This window comes from Zootoca vivipara, chromosome 13, assembly GCF_963506605.1.
Source record: "Zootoca vivipara chromosome 13, rZooViv1.1, whole genome shotgun sequence".
Lineage (NCBI taxonomy): Eukaryota > Metazoa > Chordata > Lepidosauria > Squamata > Lacertidae > Zootoca > Zootoca vivipara.
In genome coordinates, this window is record NC_083288.1 from 25,732,134 (window position 1) to 25,754,263 (window position 22,130).

The 22,130-nt window shown below is 47.0% G+C and overlaps 2 protein-coding genes across 2 annotated transcripts in view; one reads left to right on the top strand and one right to left on the bottom strand.

Moving 5' to 3' along the window:
- The window catches only part of ERBB2 (erb-b2 receptor tyrosine kinase 2), a 60,683-nt gene extending 58,274 nt beyond the window's left edge, over positions 1 to 2,409 (bottom strand). Inside the window, exon 1 of the mRNA XM_035134300.2 lies at positions 1,966 to 2,409. Within this exon, the coding sequence (XP_034990191.2) occupies positions 1,966 to 2,050 (85 nt within the window). The 5' untranslated portion in view covers positions 2,051 to 2,409. The remainder of the gene's footprint in view (positions 1 to 1,965) is intronic.
- A 7,619-nt stretch (positions 2,410 to 10,028) lies between these two features.
- On the top strand, positions 10,029 to 21,775 carry PGAP3 (post-GPI attachment to proteins phospholipase 3). Its single transcript, XM_035136546.2, has 8 exons — positions 10,029 to 10,261; positions 12,649 to 12,746; positions 13,589 to 13,741; positions 15,437 to 15,499; positions 16,432 to 16,493; positions 17,251 to 17,387; positions 18,577 to 18,781; positions 20,682 to 21,775. The coding sequence occupies exons 1-8, from the start codon at positions 10,072 to 10,074 to the stop codon at positions 20,740 to 20,742; spliced, it is 969 nt and encodes a 322-aa protein (XP_034992437.1). The 5' UTR covers positions 10,029 to 10,071; the 3' UTR covers positions 20,743 to 21,775.
- Positions 21,776 to 22,130: the final 355 nt, after the last annotated feature.

Genomic DNA, 22,130 nt, shown 5'->3' on the forward strand with positions numbered 1-22,130 from the left:
TTTTCATCTGCACTGGTCCAATTCAAAGTGCTAGTATTATTTTTTTTAAGCCCTAAATGATTTGGGACCAGTATTATTGGCATCTGTCCGTCTCAGAAGACAACAAAATAAGCCTCCAGAGAGGCTCACTGAACACCTAAACTTTCAGCACCAGGTACAGTACATATCTCTTTATTCACAAATAATAACAACTATGGTTTTACTGCATTTTAGTCCTTAGATTAGTTTTGTGTCCACCCACCCCTTTCTTGGTTGTGCTTCACATTTTTATGGATCTTTTACAGCCTCTTGATGGTACAGGCCTGGGGATCGGCGCCTCTCCATATTGCTTCAGGACTCCCCATGTCAATCAACCCCAGGCAGCACAGGCCATGGTCAGGATGGTGGAAGTTGTAGTCCTGCAACAATATGATACCTCAAGGACTGCCTCCTTCCATATGAACCTACCTGGACCCTGAGATCATCTTCTGAGGCCCTTCTTTGTGTGCCTCCTCCATGAGAAGTCGTGGCAACACGAGAACGGGCCTTTTCTGCGGTGGCTCCCCATTTGTGAAATAATCTCCCCAGGGAACTTCTCCTTTTATACACCTTTAGGCGCCAGTCAAAAACGTGCCTTTGGCTGAGGGACATCCGATGTCCTTTTAAATGTGTTGTGGGAATGGGAGGGATTATCGGTTTCTTGCTGCTCTTATTTTTACTATGTTTTTCATGTTTTAAAATTGTGTTTTTATGCGGTCAACCGCCCCAAGATCTGCGGATGATCTGCAAATTTACAAAGTTCTTGAACAGACGGCTGTGCTCATCCAGATGTTGCTGTACTTCCAATTTCTCTCCTCCTTGCCCACTGGGCCATCCTTGCTAGGGCTAATGAGAGCTGGGGGATGGGGGGCAAAGGTTCCCCACTCCTGCCATAAGGCACTTCTTATGTTTTTAAGGAAAGGCATTTGGAATCTCCGGAGCAATGCCCTTCGGCAAGTTTTGACACACGGCGGGGGGTAGCCTGCTGGGGATTTAAGTCACGTTAACTCGCCGAGACTGAATGAGAACAAGTCCCGCTCCGTCCAGCACCATCTCCCGCCTCCTCCTTCCCAGGCAAAACCCTCCCCTTCTCTCTCTCACACATCCACTGCAATGTGTAACCCAAACAACAAGGCTACATCGTTTAACTCTGCCCTAACCGACTCAAGAGTAGAGCTGTCTCTCCACCATAGCTGCCAAGTTATCCCTTTTTTACAGGGATTGTCCCTTATGCTGAATAGGCTTCCTCGCGAGAAAAGGGAAAACTTGGCAGCTAAGCTCTCCACCGCCCAGCTTGCAAGCGATTGCCAACGCGGAACAGAAGCGCCCTGCGCGAGTCGCGCAAAAACACGCGTCGCAAGGGCGGCTCTGCAAACATGCACCCTTTTCCCGTGCAGCTCGGGCTTGGAGGGGGGCGAAAAGGGGGCAGAGAGGGCGGCCGCCGACATCTTCAAGGGCAGCTAATCCGCGCCCCAACGAGTTCTTAAAGGGCCCGTTTCCTTGAAGACGCGCGTGGCCCGAAATCTCGGCGCAACCGACGATCAGAGGAGCGTAAAGTTCTCCCTGGCCCCATTTCCCAGACCCAACTCCCACAACGTTTGGAACAATGCAAAGAACTGAGCTTTTGTAACCCCCCACCCACCCACCAACGCCCCCGCCCCCGGCCACCCACTTGACCCGGAGACCAGGAATTAATTAATTAATCAAAAACACGCGGCTAATTCATTAAATAATCCCGCCCCGAACAACGAAACCCGAAAATCAACAAGTTTGCATAGGTTTCTCCCCCCCCCCCTCTTATTTCTTCCAACTTGGAGCTCCCTTTCTTGGTTGCAAAACTGGCTGAGAGATTCCCTCCTTGATGCCTTCCCTCTTCTTCTTTTTCTTTGCCTCCCCCCCCCCCACCAATAAACAGAAATAGAAACAAACATAAGGGTTGAAACTTACCTTCCGTGCTCCAAACAACTCCTGGCCAGACCGAAACCAAGAAGAACCCCATGCAAAAACAGCAGGGGCTGGGGATGGGCCCCATTGTTTTTTCATTGCAAATCCCAGCTCATAATTTCGTCCGGGCAAGAGAAGGAAGGTGGGAGGAGATTTTTATTTTTGTTTTCTCCAAGCGCCTTGGCAATCGTGCCCGGTTTGTTTTCTCGAGTTTCGCTTCCCCCTTTGCACTTTTCCTTGCAACCCAACTTTTCAACCCTTTTCACTTCCTTTACAAAAAAAAAAAAAAGCCACTACCAGAAGCCACCACCTCTTCTCAGTGTCTCTCCCACCAGCACCAGGCGTCGGGAACGCGCTCCGAGCGCGCTCCGGAGCAGGATTCCTGCTCCCTCGGGAGTGGCAAACAAGTTCTTCGTCGGAGCACGCCAAAGCCGTTCTTTGCCTCGTGGGAAATCAAAGCTGGAGAGAGGAGGAAACTTTGCGAAACGTTTTGCTTTGCCTCCTTGTTGCTGAAGGTGGAATTCCATTCCTTCTCCTTGGGCGATTTCTTTGGACACTTTCCAGTTCAGAGCATCGACCTTGAATGGACAAAGAGAAGGGAAATATATATATTTCTTGGAATGAAATTAAATGAAGGCTCCGCTTGCCAAATAATTTAAGGTGGAGGGGGCGGTGGGGAGAGGAAAGTATGTAAATCTGGAATGGGGTTGGGGGGGGGAGAAACAGCTGTGTTATAAATAGAACTGTCCAATATTTCAAAAGACCTTAATTAACCGATTAGGAGGCAAATAATTAATATTGGTTGTTTGAATACTGTAAAATACATGATTCCGGACCGTCACCAGAAATCGGTATAGTTACCTTTCTGAAGGACCTTACGATTTAATAAAGCACATGTGATTTCTTGAGAAATCACAATCCGCTCGAGCCAGCTAGCAACAGAAACCGTCATTTAGAATCATAGAATTGTAAACTTGGAAGGGACCTCAGGAGTCATCTAGTCCAACCCCCTGCAATGCATTTGAAATATCAGATTACAAAAATCCGAAAAGCAAGACTCAAAGGAGCCTTAACCCGTAACATGCTGGTAGCTCAAAGCACCCTGGATGTTGCCTTATGTCAGGTCAGACCAATTCGCCCATCTAGCTTCCTGTTGTCTACACTGACTGGCAGCAGCTCTGGTTTCAGGCCAGAATCCCCTACCTGTGGATGCTGGGGATTGAATTCATATTAAAATTCAGCCTCAGCAGTCAACTTTTACATTGCAGTTGTATATAATAGGGCTTAAACTCAAAAGCAATGACAAACCTAGACAGCATCTTAAAAAGCAGAGACATCACCTTGCCGACAAAGGTCCGTATAGTTAAAGCTATGGTTTTCCCAGTAGCGATGTATGGAAGTGAGAGCTGGACCATAAAGAAGGCTGATCGCCGAAGAATTGATGCTTTTGAATTATGGTGCTGGAGGAGACTCTTGAGAGTCCCATGGACTGCAAGAAGATCAAACCTATCCATTCTTAAGGAAATCAGCCCTGAGTGCTCCCTGGAAGGACAGATCCTGAAGCTGAGGCTCCAATAATTTGGCCACCTCATGAGAAGAGAAGAATCCTTGGAAAAGACCCTGATGTTGGGAAAGATGGAGGGCACTAGGAGAAGGGGACGACAGAGGACAAGATGGTTGGACAGTGTTCTCGAAGCTACGAACATGAGTTTGACCAAACTGCGGGAGGCAGTGCAAGACAGGAGTGCCTGGCGTGCTGTGGTCCATGGGGTCACAAAGAGTCGGACACGACTAAACGACTAAACAACAACAAAACTCAAAATAAGTCTGTAAGCTTGAACCACTTAAAGCTGACAACTTATTATTTGTTACATTTACAACCCAGCATGCAGACTTCTCCTTTTAACCTCACAACAACCTTGTGAGGTAGGCTAGGCGGAGAGTGAGTGACTGGCCCAACATAACCCATTGAGCTTCATGGCTGAGTGGGGATTTGAACCTTGTTCTCCCAGATCCTAGCCTAGCCCTCTAACCACTGCACATTTCTAACGTAAATCTAAAATGTACTTGGGAGAGATCAGCAGTCATGTAGTAGACGAATCAATCTAAAATGGGAAGGACTGAGAGATTTCTGGAATAGCCAAGGTTCAGCTCCAGGACTTGTTGCCACTGACAAAGCTCAAACCCCATCTGCCCTGTGCATTTAAAGCAGTATCATAATACTTTAAACCTGCCCCCAGCCCCAATTGTGGGAAGCATAGTTTGTTAAGGGTGCTGAGAGTTGTTAGGAGATGCCTTTCCCCCTCGCAGATCCGCATTTCCTAGAGTTGCTTGGAAAGAGTGATTTTTTATTTTTGGTGAAGCCACTCCGAAAATTGTAGCTCTGTAAGGGAAATAGAGGTCTCCTAGCACTTTTCCGCACCTTTTGCAAACTACAGTTCCCAGGGTCCTTTGAAGGAAGTTGTTACTGTTTCAACTGGTATGATAGTACTTTAAATGCATAAGTGCAGGTGGGGCCTCAGTTCTGCAAAATGATATTAAATGAACATTTATATACCATTTTAGAATTATCAAGGCACTTTGCGTGATAAGTACTGTACAGTGATCCTTACAAAAAAAACCTATATGTATTGTACTTCCCATTCTGCAGGAAGGGAGGCTAAGAGAGAGGAGAGGCTTACCTAGCAACTTCATAGCTGAGATGAGATTCAGGTCACAATCCTACATCAATTTCCTGAAAGTAAAACCACTTGTACTCAGTGGGACTTACTCCTGAGTTGATAGGATTGCAGTACATGTCAGTGCACCAGGAATTTCCAGATTTCTTAGCACAATCTCTTGACCGGGACTTTGTACCATTAATGTGAGCTACTTGTGCAGATGGCAGTGCCTCTGGGCATGTGAAGGCTTCCAGATTGGAGGCTGCCCGCTGTTGGGCAAGCTTGAGCTCTGGGCCCTTTGCACTTGCAGGAACAAAGCAGTTCAAAATGTTTACATTTTTAGTCAATCACGCAAACCTGTCTGACTATGAAAAGAGACAGAAGAATGACTGTAGAAGATGAGTATTCTCGGGTTGGGGGTGGGAAAAGAGCGTTAAAAGCCAGCACAATACAAGAATACGCCCCCTGAAATACTGGAATACGCCCCCTGAAAATGATCTGATGAAGAACAACACACAAAACACGCTCCCTGCAAAAAGGTTCCGGCAAGTAGGTGAAGTAAATGTGAAAGGGAAATGTGGATCTCAGGGAAGTAGCCGTAATAATTAATTGGTGCCTGGTCCCGATAGAAAGCTCTCTTGTCCACACCCTGACGAAGTCAACAGGAGAGCCGTGCAAGAGGTCCTGCTTGCAGGGAGGAGCATGTCACTCCCAGTTGCGACAGCTCCGCTGGCTCATTTACAGGCACAATTCAAAGTACCCTGAATGGCCGAGGAGGTGTATTTACCTAAAGGACTTCCTTCTCCCTGTAGGAACCTGTCCGAATCTTGAGGTCTCCCCAAAGGGCCCTTCTCTCAGTCCCTTTGATATCCGAGGCATGTTTGATGAGGGTCAAGAGGCAGGGCCCGGGGGGGGGGGGCTTCTCAGTAGTGGCACCCCCACCTTTGGAAGGCACACACACCTTCATCCAGGTAGGCAAGAGGCATTATCTCAGGTCAAGGATCCATTCCAGCCAAAAATAAGTGAGGAGTCTGAGAAGTGAGAGGCCAGAGAGGGCATGGCTTAAAGTAGAGTCTTGAGGTATTTTCCCCCTGGCCCAAGGTTCTCCCCTGCCTGCCCCAATTAGCTCTGTTCAGTCATTCATCCTGACCAACAAACATCTCAGGGACTCAAGGCGTGTACAAACCCATTCCTCTTTCCCAACACTCCAGGCAGCTACCGGTAGTGCTTATCATTGTGCCATGACAGGCTTCCACCAATTTATTATTTTCCCTGTGGCCTAAGAGGAAGTTACATGATGTACAGAGCCTCCAGCTGTAGGAACCCTCTACCTCGAACGCAGAGCTGGTGTCGGAACTTGGTGTGGTAGCAGGTTTAGTCTGAGAGAGTACAGGAAATGTTTCCTCCCCTGGCCAAAAGCCTTGAACCGAATAAGGGAAATATTTCTCCTTGGGTGCTAATGGTGTGCTTTTTCGTTTTAGCGCTTACAAGGAAGTTTGCTGCTCCCCCCCCCAACTGCCTTCAAAACACCAGGGTGACTGTTTAAGAATCCCTCTCTTCTCGATCCTCCCACAGCCTTGCTGCTCTCCTCTGCCTAAACCCCTTTTCAGGAAGAGCCTCCCAGATGCTTTGAGCACTGCTGGGCTTGTGGCAAAATCCTGACTCCTGACGGATTATGAGAAAGTCGTTCGTGCAGCAGACCTTGCCAGTTTGCTGTACTTCCTTGCCCATTTTGGCAGCCTCGCTTTGCTGCCAATTGCTGCTTTGCTGGGCTTGTTGTAGTTTCTCTCTGTGTTTGTCTGTCTCAGATATGAAAGGCCAGTGGGTGGGAGACGACTTTAGAAGAAGGGGCAGTTGGCTTGAGAGGCTGCACTCTGCGGAGGAAATTCTTGGAACGTGGAGGAATTGCTAGAGAATGGGTTCTTTCAAGGCTTCCTTTAAACCCTGCAGCAGGCAGCCAAAGGCTCTCTGTGTGTGACTTTCTTGTGGTGTTAACTGATTCTTTTCTTTCCCCTCAGTCATATTTTTTTCCCATGCCTTGCAGCTGTTTGCAAGGAGTGGGTTTTAATTCCCTGGGTTCCACCTGAAAGAGAGGAGAACATTTACCTTTGCAATCCCAGCATTGCAAAACACCAGGGCCTGAAAAGAATATCTTCCCTACCAGTATTGGGACAATGGAATATAAAAAGGCCTTAGGAAAGGGACTGATTTTTTAAAAAGCCTTATCATCATACAGACATTATGTACATTATGCTACATTTACACAGGAATCAGCTGCTGGTCACCCCGCACCCCGCCACCCCATCTCAAAAAGGAATTTCCAGAGCTACAAGAAACAATTAAAGGGGCCGATTAATAGCCCAATCCTTTGCAGAGGCAGAAATGTCTAGATTTACTGGCTCAGATCCTAATGTAAGTTAACTTAAGGAAGTTCATGAAATGAAAGTTTCACATCCCTTCTCCCCACAGTAGTCGGCTGTGCCTCCCCAAAAGCATCTCTGGAGAGTTGGGGGCCCTTCTTTTTATGTGGGATATGGCAGATGGGGAGCTGCTGAAGGTTGGAAGGGGCCTCAAGGGTCATCCAGTCCAACCCCCTGCAATGCAGAAATCACAGCTAAAGAATCCCTGGCAGACCAACCTGTTTTTAAAAACCTCCAGTGGAGTGCACCACCTTCCAAGGGAGTCCGTTCAACTATTGAACAGCTTTTCCCGTCAGAAGAAGAGGAATTGTCCCAAGCCAGGGAGAGGTCCACACAATTTTAAGTGATTCCATCTTTCCCATCACACAATCTTCAATAACAGCCCCTGACCCTCCAGACAGGCTTTCCAGAAGACACAGGTGGTTACTGGGGGGGACGGGACAATGAGGACAGGAAATCTTTCCTTCTGTGAACTTAACTAATCTTGGTATCCATGCTTAGTCTGTCCACCTAATTCTGCACAGAATGAGGCTGTAAAAAGACTGGAAAAACAGAGCATGTTGCAGCTTATGTGGGGTAGGGAAGAACACTTAAGAGGCAGCTTTTTGGTTTTAATCCCCCCTACCCTATGACGATGTAATCTCAAAATTTATAAATTGATGAATGGTATGGAGAGAATGAATAGGGAGAGAGAACTATCTCCCTCTTTCAAAACATGAGAACCCAGGGTCATCCAGTTCAGGCTACTATCGGGCAACGGGTTCAGGTCTGACAGGTATTCAGTGGAATGCATAATTATCATATAGAATGTATTTAAATTAACGTCGGAGCTGTAATCTCTGCAGAGCAGCCCTTGGAAGAGTATACACATGAATCCCTGGAGGTGTCTACTTAGAGAAGTAATTTTCATTGAATTCATTGGGACTTTGTCCCTAGCAAAAAGGGCTGCTACCTTGAAATATTGAGTACAATCAAATGCATACACTGTCCAGGCAGCAGTCACTGAAAAATAAAATTTGCCACGCTTCATTGTAATGCTGATGCGGTCATAACCACAACCATAGATTGTTTTAAAACAATTAGTTCACATCTATAACCTTTAAGCAATGGACAGTTCTGTTGGTACATGAATTAGAATAAATTTGCAATGGCTTCTACCCTTCCTTTCTGACGAAGCTGGGAGATGAAGAAATTCAGGAGCCACAACCAGGATGCTTTCTGACCACAGAGGCAAACAATTCCTCCAGATTCTGTTGCTCATGAGGTCTGGTTAGGGTGGTTGCTATTTGTTAGGCCTGCAGATCTAACCAGACCTTTCAAGGGATTAAGCCTCTTCAGGAAAAGGAATAAAGTCTCAGGGGAAAGAGATAGAAGCATGGGTCGCTTTATTTATTGCTAGTCCCATGGACTGCAAGAAGATCAAACCTATCCCATTCTGAAGGAAATCAGCCCTGAGTGCTCACTGGAAGGACAGATCCTGAAGCTGAGGCTCCAATACTTTGGCCACCTCATGAGAAGAGAAGACTCCCTGGAAAAGACCCTGATGTTGGGAAAGATGGAGGGCACAAGGAGAAGGGGACAGAGGACGAGATGGTTGGACAGTGTTCTCGAAGCTACGAACATGAGTTTGACCAAACTTCAGGAGGCAGTGGAGGAGAAGTGCCTGGCGTGCTCTGGTCCATGGGGTCACGAAGAGTCGGACACAACCAAAGGACTAAACAACAACAACAACAACAACAACAACAAGGCTTTCCTATTACTTCACTTTGCTATGAGCTCTGCCTGTGGGTGTCCACGACTTTTTCTGGGGTGAAGAGTAAAAAACTGACAGGGAAAGCAGCTATAAAACAACAGTATCTGCACATTTTGCCTCATCTCTGCTTCTACTGCAAATGTTAAAAACTATGGTCACACCACATATTTTAAGCACATAACTTTCTTACTGCCCCAATTAATGCTATGCCGTATTTACTTGTCAATAGCCAGTTCTTCACTTGATTGAAAAGCCAGGGTGTTTGTTCAGGTTGAAGATAGGCAAGGAAAGCATACAATACGTTATCTTCAATCTGTTATCAAAATTAACCTCACCAGTACAGTGGTACCTCGGTTTAAGTATACAATTGGTTCCGGAAGTCTGTACTTAACCTGAAGCGTACTTAACCTGAAGCGAACTTTCCCATTGAAAGTAATAGAAAGTGGTTTAATCCATTCCAGATGGGTCCGCGGAGTACTTAAACTGAAAGTATTCAAACCGAGGCATACTTAAACCGAGGCATGACTGTATGTGAAATGGCAGGTGGAGCTACATGAAACTCTATGCATGACGGGTGTGCATGTGTGGCTGCATACATACTAAAGCACATTCAAAGCACATTTCCCCCTCTCAAAGAATTCTGGACACTGCAGTTTGCTGGGAACTGTAATTCTGTGGTAGGTAAACCACAGTGCCCAGAATTCTTTTAGGCAAATAATGTGCTTCAAAGGTAGTGTGCAGACTGCCAGTGTGTGTACATGTTGCTTACACCGATGTGCATTGGAGGGAAGCTATATATCTGTTCCCACAGCCCAAGATTGAACTTCTAGAGACCCAGAGGAGAGGAGTGATCATTCAAGAAACCTGCACCGAACAAAGGAATTTTTGAAGGGCAAAAATAAGGGCAATAATATAGGGACTGGGTTTTTTTGTTTCTTTTTTTAAAGGAAAATTGGGACAGCTGGAAGAGATTTTAAAAAGGTAATTAGAGATGACAATACTGCTTGTAAGTGGACGAGACACGATTGTAAGCGCTTGAAGGGGAGGCAGAGATGGGGATTCTTCTCTCTGCTTCTAAATGGAAGGGGAAATTTCGCTCAATAGTTTCTCAAGCCTTGAAGTAGAACAAAGAACTACATCTCCCACAATCCCCTGCCCTAGCCACCAAGGCGGAACCTTTGCGCGTGCGGCTCGGGTTTCCCCCAGCTGCTTAAAACAAAGGGCCGGTTCCGGTTCCCAAAGCAGAAGTGGCGCTTGCAGCCGCCCGGCAGGCGGGATGGCGGCTCGGACCGCGCTCCTACTGCTGCTGGGGGTGGCGGGCGCCGGCCTGGCCCCCGCCCAGGCCTCGCGGGGGGACCGGGAGCCCGTCTACCGAGAATGCCTGACGCATTGCGAGAAGCGCAACTGCTCCGGGCCCGGGCTGCGGCACTTCCGCTCCCACCAGCCGCTCTACATGAGCCTCACAGGTACTGCAAGGCCCCCGGCCGAGGGAGGGCCACGCCCACCGCCTAGGACGAGGCGCAAGGCGCATAGCCACGCCCACAAATGACTGTGCCCTCCCAGTGTTTCCCCCATAGGACGGCTTGGTGGCACCGCCTACTCGCCCTCTCGACCAATTCCTGGCGCTCTTTCCCGCTGCCCTCTGTGGGAGGGGGTTAATCGCGGACAGTAGCGTCTGAGCATGTGCAGAGTGTATTTTCCAATTAAATTGGCAATGGTTTTGGGGTGTAGTGCCGATCTGATGTTACCCCCCCTGCCCCTCTTAACTGTGCAGTCCTACTCAGAAGTAAGCCTCACTGAGTTGAATTTGCACATAGGGTTGCAGCCTGGGGCTCTAGAGCAGCGAGGCTGCGCACACAGCTGTTGCACTGCTGCATCGTTATTTGCAAGCAGGACTGTGCTATGCCCCAAAAAGGGCTGCTGGGGCAGCTGCTCCGTCTCTCTCCCTGCTTCAGGCCTTGCGAGCTGTCTCTTGTTTATTATTGTTGTTTTACTTATTTAGGCTGTTCATATCTCATCCTGAATTAGGGAGAGTAGCCGTTCCTTTGTTGTTGTTGTTGATTTTGTTGTTGTTGTTGTTAGCTTCGAGAACACTGCCCAACCATCTTGTCCTCTGTTGTTCCCTTCTCCTTGTGCCCTCCATCTTTCCCAACATCAGGGTCTTTTCCAGGGAGTCTTGTCTTCTCATGAGGTGGCAAAAGTATTGGAGCCTCAGCTCAGCTTCAGGATCTGTCCTTCCAGTGAGCACTCAGGGCTGATTTCCTTCAGAATGGATAAGCTTGATCTTCTTGCAGTCCATGGGACTCTCAAGAGTCTCCTCCAGCACCATAATTCAAAAGCATCAATTCTTCGGCGATCAGCCCTCTTTATGGTCCAGCTCTCACTTTCATACATCACTACTGGGAAAACCATAGCTTTAACTATACAGACCTTTGTCGGCAAGGTGATGTCTCTGCTTTTAAAGATGCTGTCTAGGTTTGTCATTGCTTTTCTCCCAAGAAGCAGGCATCTTTTAATTTCGTGACTGCTGTCACCATCTGCAGTGATCATGGAATTCAAGAAAGTAAAATCTCTCACTGCCTCCATTTCTTCCCCTTCTATTTGCCAGGAGGTGATGGGACCAATGGCCATTATCTTAGTTTTTTTATGTTAAGCTTCAGGCCATATTTTGCACTCTCCTCTTTCACCCTCATTAAGCCATTCCTTACCCATTAGGTAAAGACAACTATTTTCTAACGTTTTAAAGTATCTCTCTTCAAGTGAGATTCTCCCCTCCCCAATTGATTTATTTCTCCCAGGTTTCTTATGGCGCTGTTGAAAGTGAGCCCATTGAGTGGCTTGTTGTAGCATTCACTGCTAGGTATGTGGTTCAACTTCTTATCTGCCCTCCACGTTTCTTGGAGGTTATAGCAAGTAAGTGGGAAGAAGCCACAATTCTTTCATTAACTAGGTTGCTTGTGGGTGGCATAACATGCACCATCGTTTACATGCAGTTGGATCTTCTGTACATTTATTCAGAAGTAAGCCTTCTGAGTTCAGTTATATATACACCCCAATTAAAGCAGGCAATGTGATGTTGTGGTTAAGAGTGTTGGATAATCTCTGCTCAGTCTTGTAGGCCACTGGGTGGCCTTTGGCTAGTAGCTATATCTCAGTGTAACCTAACACAAAGGGTTGTTGTGAAAATAAAAAGGGTGCCACTTTGAGCCTCTTCAAGGGAAAATGGGATACAAAATAAAATAAGTGTATATGATTGCAACCCTAACATCCCTCACTCTGCCTCTCTCACTCAGGAAACCTTAACCCCTCTTGCCCATTACATCTCCTATTCAATAGTTATATATGTGTGGCAGAACTGACAGACCCAGGTTTCAAACATACATTTAATTTTGAGAAATCCACATGGCAAGGGAGTTGGAACCTGTGGTCCTCTAGATCCTGGATTACCATCCCCACCACCTTGGATGCTGTCTGGGTCTGATGGCAGTTGGAGTCCAAAAACATCTGGTTCCATACTGCAGTCATATGGGTTATCAGATTGTAGCTCTATTATGTAGTTGCATTTGCAGGTTTCCTGATTCCAAGCAGAAAACATGCAATATATGCTTCATTTAAAACAAACAAGTTAACTGTCAGAATTCATCCTGGCAACAAGTGGCTGGCCAGGATGAGATAAAGTCAGACATCCATAAATTATGGTCCCTTAAAATAAAACAAACTCGGCAAATCTGAGTACGCTCCCCCCCCCCCTGGTATTTTAAAATTATTTCACAGAGTTGCATTGCATTCAGGCGTCAGGCAAATGAATTCATTTGCACTAATTTTAATTTGTCCTCCCCCAACCGTATTCTAGGATGGACCTGCAGAGATGAATGTAAATATGAATGTATGTGGTTGACGGTGGGCCTTTACGTCCAGGAAGGATACAAAGTGCCTCAGTTTCATGGAAAGGTAAGTAACATTTGTGTGCAGCAGCTGGGAAACGTTGGGAAATCATTGAAATAGGAATTGAAAATGAAGCTGCTATCATAATGCTGTTACACAAACCTGTGGCACAACTGCATTTGGAATACTGTGAACCGTTCTGGTTGTCTTGCCTCCAAAAGGATATTGCAGAGTTGGAAAAGTTTCAGAAAAGGGCAACCAAACACAGCAACTGTGGGCCTTTGATCAGGGTGCATGGCTGTTGCATCCCCACACCATCCTCCCCGAGTCGCTTTGCAGGGCTCGGATCTGGGGACAGTGGCGCGAGGAAGGTGCAGCAGCAGCCATGCTGCTTGGGGCTGGTGCGTCGACAGACCCACACACTGCGCGTAGCTTGGAGACACACTCCACCACAGGGGCAAGATTCAGGACGGATAAAAGAAAGAACTTCCCCACACAACGCATAGTTAAACTGTGCAACTCGCTCCCACGGGAGGCAGTGATGGCTGCCAGTTTGGATGGCTTCAAAAGAGCTGCCCGAGAGAGAAAGAAAGAGCTTGAAACTTACCAGATAGTTGGTAGTAACTTTGAACCCTCCTGGGATGGGATTTTGTTTTGTAGTGGAGGTTTCTACAAAAGTGGGTCACCTGACATCATTGTGATGTTAAGTGAGTGACCTGTGGGAGTAGCCCTCCAAGGGTGGTGGTGGTGGTGGGGAGCCCAGGATCTGGCCCACTGGCCAAATCCAGTTCCCCACCATTGCCTCAAACCGTCCTGAAAGAGCATGTATACCTTCTCATTTCTGGTTGATGACATATTTTTTTCCCCTTCTTCTTCTCCCTCCCTTGTTTTCCCACCCGACCCCTCAGTGGCCCTTTTCCCGCTTCCTGTTTTTCCAGGAGCCTGCTTCTGCCTTTGCTTCGTTCCTTAACGGACTTGCCAATTTAGTGATGCTGAACAGATATAAAGCTGCTGTCCCCCGTTCTTCTCCCATGTACCATACCTGCATTGCCTTTGCTTGGGTAAGTCATTCTGGACGGTTAATTTCTCACCACGGCAAGATGGGTGCCTTAGCTTCCTTCTCGTCTTTTCAAAGAGGTGGGAAACATGGAGAACAGAAAAGACAAGGAAGGCTTCCTGTTGCTTGAGATCTTGATGGGAAGGAAGGGGGGGGAGGACACGACAGGTCATCCCCTACAAGAGGAGTCACAGAAACACACGGTGTTCTGCTCCTCAGTCCAGGCTGTCTCAAAAAATGCAGAGCAAAGTAAGGAAGTAAGGAGGGCATCTCCCATGAGGAACAAACTCGAGCCATAGTAGAGTGCAATGTGTTTCCAGTGGCATTGTGGGTATTTGGACAAAGGTTTGCTGAATTATGTGATATTTTCCTCTGTGCTTTTTTTTAAGGGTTATGTTTTGGCACAATGCTTATAGTGTTGGTTTCTGTTATAGGCATTCCAAGGTCATGTCATATATATATATATATATATATATATATATATATATATATATATATATATATATATATATATAATTATTTGTACCCCGCCCATCCAGCTGGGTCTCCCCAGCCACTCTGGGCAGCTTCCAGCAAAGATTAAAATACAATAAAATGTCACAGATTAAAAACTTCCCTAAACAGGGCTGCCTTCAGATGTTTTCCATACATATATATATATGTACATAAATGTACAAAGCAAACACGTACATGTCTGAAATAGTACAAGAGAACAATCCTGAAGCCCAAATTGACCTCAGATGGAAAAAGCTTTCCAATTGTCTTTGGACTGTAGGGGCTTACACATCCCTGTAAATACAGTCTGGCAAGGATCTGATAAGCTGAGCACACTATCAATATGTGATTCAAGAACTAAGTATTTACCATCTCAAAGGAATGGCCAGGCTACCCAGAAAAGGCAATCAGATAAGACATTATCAAGTATACTGGCAGACAGGAGAGAAGCAACACTCTCAAATTTCTGCTGGGGACCACCTCTTTCTGTGATGTATGTATGATGATTTGGGGTGGTGGTGGTCTTGAGCTACAGGGTAGGCAGTTTTAAGAGCTTTCACATCTATGTTCTGGGTTCCTCCTCCCTCCTGCTTGGGTGTGTGTGTGTGTGTGTGAGAGAGAGAGAGAGAGAGAGAGAGAGAGAAAGAGAGAGCGCACCCTGTTGCAACAGTTTAATAAAGAACAGGCTTACTAGCTGCTTTGCTTCTCAATATTCTCTGGTTTGGCCTGTTATTTTCTCCTACCAATAGAGAACCTACATAAGGACTCTATACGGGCTCTTGGGTACCCCATAAGGGGAAAGGAGCAGTTTTTTCTTACATCAGTTTCTATCTAGGCTTTTTCTTCTACTCTGCAGACAAATTGTGTTTTGATTCAGAAGCAGTTTGAGGGAAAGGGTGGGATAGAATTGATAGATGATGATAATAACAGATAGCATGTATCTAGGACTTTTTGAGCGTTTCACATACAGTATTATTGCAGCAGTCCAAAAGACTAAAGAAGCATGATTCCTCTAATGTTAAAGATGGGGTGGGACTTGCTTCTGGGTTTGCTGATTTAAGTACCGCTTATCCCGGTTATCCCAGAATGGCTCGTTTTTATTACTTCTGTGGTAGAAGCTGCTTTTAACAACCTAACCTCATAGATAGAATGTGGTATTTTCAGGATAACCATTTCTTTCCCTGCTCCCTCACTCCCCCTGCAGGTTTCTTTAAATGCATGGTTCTGGTCTACAGTTTTTCATACTCGAGAAACGAATCTAACTGAGGTGAGCAATTTTGCTCTCGTATCATGAAAATTGTTGGTATGGGGCCCGAGGGAATTTTGAAGGCATGGCAAAAACCTCTCTAGTGGGTTAAAAACAAATAAAGGTAAAGGTAAAGGGGCCCCTGACCATCAGGTCCAGTCGTGTCCGACTCTGGGGTTGTGGCGCTCATCTTGCTCTATAGGCCGAGGGAGCCGGCGTTTGTCCGCAGACAGCTTCCGGGTCATGTGGCCAGCATGACAAAGCTGCTTTTGGCGAACCAGAGCAGCACACGGAAACGCCGTTTACCTTCCCGCCGGAGCGGTCCCTATTTATCTACTTGCACTTTGATGTGCTTTCGAACTGCTAGGTGGGCAGGAGCTGGGACCGAGCAACAGGAGCTCACCCCGTTGCAGGGATTCGAACCGCCGACCTTCTGATCAGCAAGCCCTAGACTCTGTGATTTAACTCACAGCGCCACCTAAAAAAACAAATAGATAAGGTAAATGGTAGAAAAAAGGAAGTTATGTGAACCCCAGGTAAATAGTGCAGCCACCATGACAGCATAATCCTAACTATGTTTACTCCGAAGTAAATCCTATTGAATTCATTGGGGGTTCATCCCAGGGAAGTGAGGTTAGGATTCTATCCTGAGACTTGGTTTCAGATATGTGTGCTCAGGATCATCATCTCGTCAAGGTGTTTTTGAGGTCGGATAGGAGGACAGCTATCACCAGGAAGAACCTTCCCTGTTGGGTGTTAAAAATACTACTAGTAGGCTTCTGAGTATTTGCAGGCCACAATCCCAGGGGAAAGAGAGAAAACTTTCAATGCAGTTCCATGTTACTGGAGAAAAGCCATGAATAAACATGAATACCACAAGGATTTTCTAAAGAGAACGCGTAGCACTGAATGAGAACTGGCCCCGATTTCTAACGACATTTCTCTTCCCACAGAAAATGGATTATTTCTGTGCATCAGCCGTCATCCTTCACTCTGTCTACCTGTGTTGCGTCCGGTGAGTTTCTCTCCTCCTTAAGAACATAAGGAGAGCCTTGCAGCTGGAAAAGACCAAAGGCCCATCCCGTTCAGTGTTCTGTTATCCCACAGTGGCTAAGCAGACCGATGTGGTTGGCACAAGCCCAGTAGCACTTCCCTACTTGCAGTTTGTATCTAATCCCCTTCCCAGGCGGCTTCTGTTGGTCACCATCTTCCGGTGACAAGCTTTACCACTTGCCCTGCGAGCATATACTTTTTGTCTGTCCTGCCTCTCCCACTTTTCAACTTCACTGGTTGAAATGTTATGGTGGGGTGGGAAAACTTTTTGGGGCTCCACGGGCCAGGTCTTTATCAGCCTTGCCCACCTGTCGAAATCCCTTGCGTATCTTTGCCAGTATCCCCAGGCTCCCCCTTTAAGCCCCCGAGCTGGGAGGTTTAGGAGGGAGAGCGCAGAGAAACTCGCAAAGGCTTCAAAGCAGCTCCCACACTCCCAGTTCATTCCTCCAGAGCTGTTGGGAGCAGCTCATGTTTCCCTTTTTAAGGGAGTGGGTGAGTGGCAGCAGCAGAGAGGAGTCTCCCCTGACCACTCACAGCTCCCATGTTTAGCTTTTATTCAACAACTGGGCATCTGCAAAAGGACAGGTCGAAACCGCAAGAGGAAATGTGTGCGGACAGGATATGTGCAGATAGAGGAAGAGCAACCCAAGGACAAAGCAAAGGAACAGCAAGTAAGGAGAGCCTTCAGCACCATCTCTCTTTTTTTCCTTTTCTTTCAGGACTCTGGGTCTGAAACGGCCAGCCTTTGCCACCGCCATTGGGATCTTCCTGCTCCTCTTCCTAGCCTGCCATGTGTCGTATCTGACGCTCGTGCGCTTTGACTATGGTTACAATATGGTTGCCAATGTGGTAATAGGTGAGGGCGGTGGAGCAATGTTCTTCCCCTGCGGCAGGGGTTGGTTGGTATGGAGGTGTAGCCCAGCAGATAACCTTTGTATGGCCTTCTCCACTTACGCCAGGTCAAGGTCTCTCATCTGGGCAGCCAGAACCTCCATACACACTGCCCAGGCTTGTGCACCAGGGAGGTCACTTTAGTGCCACCAATGCAGCAGTTTGACTTCACCCCCGGAGGCGCACTCCATTTTCTCTTGAGACAGGCAGATGTCAACTTGTAACTTGCTAAGAGCATTATGTAGCTACACCCTTTAAAACACACACACACACACACACACACACACACACACACACACACCAAAATAGCTAAATTCCTTCCAGTAGCACCTTAGAGGCCAACTAAGTTTATCATTGGTATGAGCTTTCGTGTGCATGCTACTGGAAGGAATTTTTTTTATTTTGTTTCGACTACGCCAGACCAACACAGCTACCTACTTGTAACCAAAATAGCTGTTAGCATAACTTGGAGACTGCACCAAATTACTAGAACATATCTCCCTTACTCCTTCCCTGCACTCCCAGAGCGTTTGTAGTATAGAGCAGTGTTTCCCAACCTTGTGCCTCCAGATGTTTTGAGACTACAATTCCCATCATCCCTAGCTAGCAAGACCAGTGGTCAGGAATGATGGGAATTGTAGTCTGAAAACAGCTGGAGGCACAAGGTTGGGAAACACTGGTATAGAGCACCAGGACCCTCAGGGCAGGTTCCCTGGGATCAACCAGCAAGAAAAGGGCACCTCAGTTATGGTTGTTCAGCATTATAGAGGCAAAGAGAGAGCAGGTCTGTAGATCCGTAGCGCCATGATTTCCCACAACAGTGCAAAACCTTGTGTTGTTACATATTTGCCCAGAGCTTCCTCCCTCTGACTTCTGGCTCCATCAGGGCTTGGAAGCAGAGTCACCACTTGCAGCTCCCCAGATCTTTCTAGTTCCCTCCATACTTTCTCAGTGGATGATTCTGGGGGATGTATGCATGGGGACAGGATATTGCTGGCACTCCTTGGGATTTGGTGCTGAGGAGCAAGGGGTCTGGGGCCCAGGGCTGCTAGTGCCTCTGTTGCATCGCCATGTGCGTAACATATCTAGGTTCCTGCCCCACTGTGACTACTACCAGGCATGAAGCGCCGTCCTCTTTCTGCCGTACCTTGCAGGCCTCCTCAACCTCCTCTGGTGGCTGGGTTGGTGCATGAGGAACCAACAACGCCTGCCGTACGTCTGGAAGTGTGTGGCGGTTGTGCTTCTTCTGCAAGCCTTGGCCCTCCTGGAGCTCCTGGACTTCCCCCCGCTGCTCTGGGTCTTCGATGCCCATGCCATCTGGCACATCAGCACCATCCCCGTCAATATCCTTTTCTACAGGTCAGCCAAGTTTGCTTGCCTTTGCGGGTGGGCCTTCTGCTGCCATTGGTTCTCTGTGATTGGTTGTCAGGGCACTGCTTGGACTCCCAACTCCCATCAGCCCCAGCCAGCATGGCGGAGGCTCGGGGATGATGGGAGTCGTGTGCTCCAGCAGCATCTTGAGTGACACACACACCACTGATCTATTTGTTTTGTATCCCGCCTGTCATCATATTCAGGGAAGTTCACAGCACAAAAATACAAGATGAAAACACAACATGATAAAAACAAAAACCAATGCCACCACCTCCCACTTCACTCCCACAAACACATTTGATATAGGCCTGGTTGAAGGGGAACTTCTTCACCTGGTGCTTAAAGGTGTATGTATAATGAAGGCGCCAGGCAAACTTCCCTGGGCAGAACATTCCACAAACGGGGAGCCACCACAGAAAAGGCCTGTTTTTGTGTTGCAACCAAAAATTGTCATGGAAGAGGCATGATCTGCAGCAGTGGTTCCTTAATACCGAAGTACTGAGTACCCCCTTGTTTTTCAAAAGCCAAACTATGGACCCTTTACTTTTGAAAAGTCAAATATATTTATGGTAGTTTTTGTTATGTGAATGATGCCATGGACCCCCGGGTGAGTTATGCAGACCCCTTGGGGTCTGCGGACCATCAACTGAGGAACCACTGATCTAGAGCACATACAATCCGAAAAGCTAGAACTTGTTGGAATCTGTAGCCTGTAGCCAGTTCCATGTAATGTATTTAATATACTTTTGTGAAATGAGGCTACAAGCAGCCATTTTCCTGGAGCATAAAGTGTATTCATTCATTCCAGCCTTCATATACAGTAGCAATGTACAGAGAAGCAAAAACAACAGGAACCTTAGGCAGACCATACAAACCAATAGAAAAACGGGAGATACTGAATTAGATCACCAAAATTATATTTGGGAAAGGCAGTAGGGAAAAGGTGAGCTTTAAAGACCTCCTTCAATGCCCAAACTGAAAGGAGCCAAATGAATGTTGACTGAAAGAGGGTTCCACAACTGCGGGGCCACCACCAGGAAGGACCTGGTTCATGTGCTCACCAGCTCTAATCAATTCTACCGCTGGGGCACGCAAGCAGGACCTCAGGTGTGGACCTTAGATTCGAGGGAGGGCAATATGGGTGCTGCACCTTCCTTGCGGTTCAGGTAGCTTTAGATTTTAGAAGACATCTGAAGGCAGCCCTGTTTAGGGAAGCTTTTAATTTTTAATAAACCATTGTATTTTAATATTCTGTTGGAAGCCGCCCAGAGTGGCTGGGGAAACCCAGCCAGATGGGCAGGGTATAAATAATTTATTATTATTATTATTATTATTATTATTATTATTATTATTATTATTATTTAGCTGCTATTTCTGGAGACTTGCATTTCAAGGTTTACATGGAACCTAAGGCAGGTTCTGTTGGGACGCGTGTCAGAGCCACAGAGCCTAGGGCTTGCCGATCAAAAGGTCGGCGGTTCAAATCCCCGCGACGGGGTGAGCTCCCGTTGCTCAGTCCCTGCTCCTGCCAACCTAGCAGTTCGAAAGCACGTCAAAGTGCAAGTAGATAAATAGGTACCGCTACAGCGGGAAGGTAAACGGCGTTTCTGGGTGCTGCTCTGGTTCACCAGAAGCGGCTTTGTCATGCTGGCCACATGACCTGGAACCTGTACGCCAGCTCCCTCAGCCAATAATGCGAGATGAGCGCCGCAACCCTAGAGTCGGTCACGACTGGACCTAATGGTCAGGGGTCCCTTTACCTAAGGCAGGTCCTACAGGTTGAAAGACAAGATGGGGACATTCTAGTTCTAGGCATATTGGGTAGCTCAATCCATCCCTTCATTCGCCAGTCAATCCAGCAACTTCCTCTTTCCTCTCCTCGCAGTTTCCTTGTCGACGACAGCCTCTATCTTTTGAAGGCCAACTCCATCCTTAAAATAGACTGAAGGGGCTGGTGGAGCACAGCTTGGAGAATGGCACTGGTCTCAATGGAAGACATCCATCAGTTCGTTTCCAGCATCTGAAGAGTGTGCTGTGTTCTGAGAACTGGCGGCAGTTTGCACTTCCTGTTTCTGCCCTTCTACTTCTCCAGCATCCACGTGTGGGTTCTGCTGCCATGGTGTCGTAAACTGACTGACTGCCTTTCTCCTGGATGTATCAGGATATACATCTCGCCTCTCCTGAAACTTGCGCTCGAGTTCCTCGCGCTGCCTTCCCAAGCCTTCCCATGCTTCTCTGGGGAGCTTTTGCTCGTCGCTTGTCCTAGTTGATTCATTTTTAAACATTTCTTTTTATTATCCCGCCCCAATTAGCTCTATGGTGTTAGATCTGTTGGTCTAATATGCTTTTGCTAAGTGGACTTCCAAAAGCAGCAGGGACGATGCTTCTTGAAGCAGAATTTTCAGAAGCCTTCCTTGTCATGTGCCATGGGTGAAACTGAAATGTCAACTGTTTCAGAGAAGCAGTCCTGACATGCTGTTTCATTGACAGGTTGCCTTTTGTTCTTTGCCAGCCCATCAGATAATACTGCTCTGCGAACACTACTTCCCCACCTGTCGTGATAAAAACAAGAACTAAGATTCCAGGTTGCAGTGACTTCTAGGAGGAAAAATGGGGCTGGGCTCAACCTGCCTAGAAGATTTTCCCTCTGACCTCGAAGCTTTGTGCACATACTCTTTGGTGGTGTGAGCTCTCTGTACGGGCTCAGACGAACCTTGGTTCATTCTTATTGTTTCAGAGCAGAGTCCTGGCATTAAAAACCAGGGGTTGGGCCTTGTCTCAAATTAAGTCTGAGCAGAATGGAAAAATATATATATATAAAAGACTTCTTTAAAAAAAAGAAAAGAAAACAATTGGGGTGAATCTCTGAAATTGTTCATCATGAAGACTATTCCTTCCAGTCTGTGGAAGCTGTATTCCTGTGTTCAAGCTGCTATGCGATTCATGGGGGAAATAAATGGCATTTCTCCTTTCCCTTGACATATCTGCTCTGTTTTTAAAATAGACACGGACTGTGGTGGTGTATGAGAGAGAGAGAGAGAGGAGACTTGTCATGTCCACCAAAGTTGCATCTAGTCTACTGACCTTGGGATGCTTACAAGTACAGTGGTACCTTGGAAGTCGAACGGAATCCATTCCAGAAGTCCGTTCAACTTCCAAAACCAAAGTGCAGCTTCTGATTGGCTGCAGGAAGCTCCTGCAGCCAATCGGAAGCTGCGGAAGCCACATCGGCCATTCAGGTTCCAAAGAACATTCGCAAACCAGAACAGTCACTTCCGGGTTTGGGACATTCGGGAGCCAAAACACCCGAGTACCAAGACATTTGACAACCAAT

What these genes read in the sequence shown, in the direction of transcription:
- PGAP3 (XM_035136546.2), top strand. Translation starts at nt 10,072, where the DNA reads ATGGCGGCTCGGACCGCGCTCCTACTGCTGCTGGGGGTGGCGGGCGCC. An exon ending in GAGAAACGAATCTAACTGAG is followed by an intron (nt 15,500 to 16,431) that starts GTGAGCAATTTT and finishes CTCTTCCCACAG; the next exon opens with AAAATGGATTATTTCTGTGC. An exon ending in GGTTGCCAATGTGGTAATAG is followed by an intron (nt 17,388 to 18,576) that starts GTGAGGGCGGTG and finishes CGTACCTTGCAG; the next exon opens with GCCTCCTCAACCTCCTCTGG.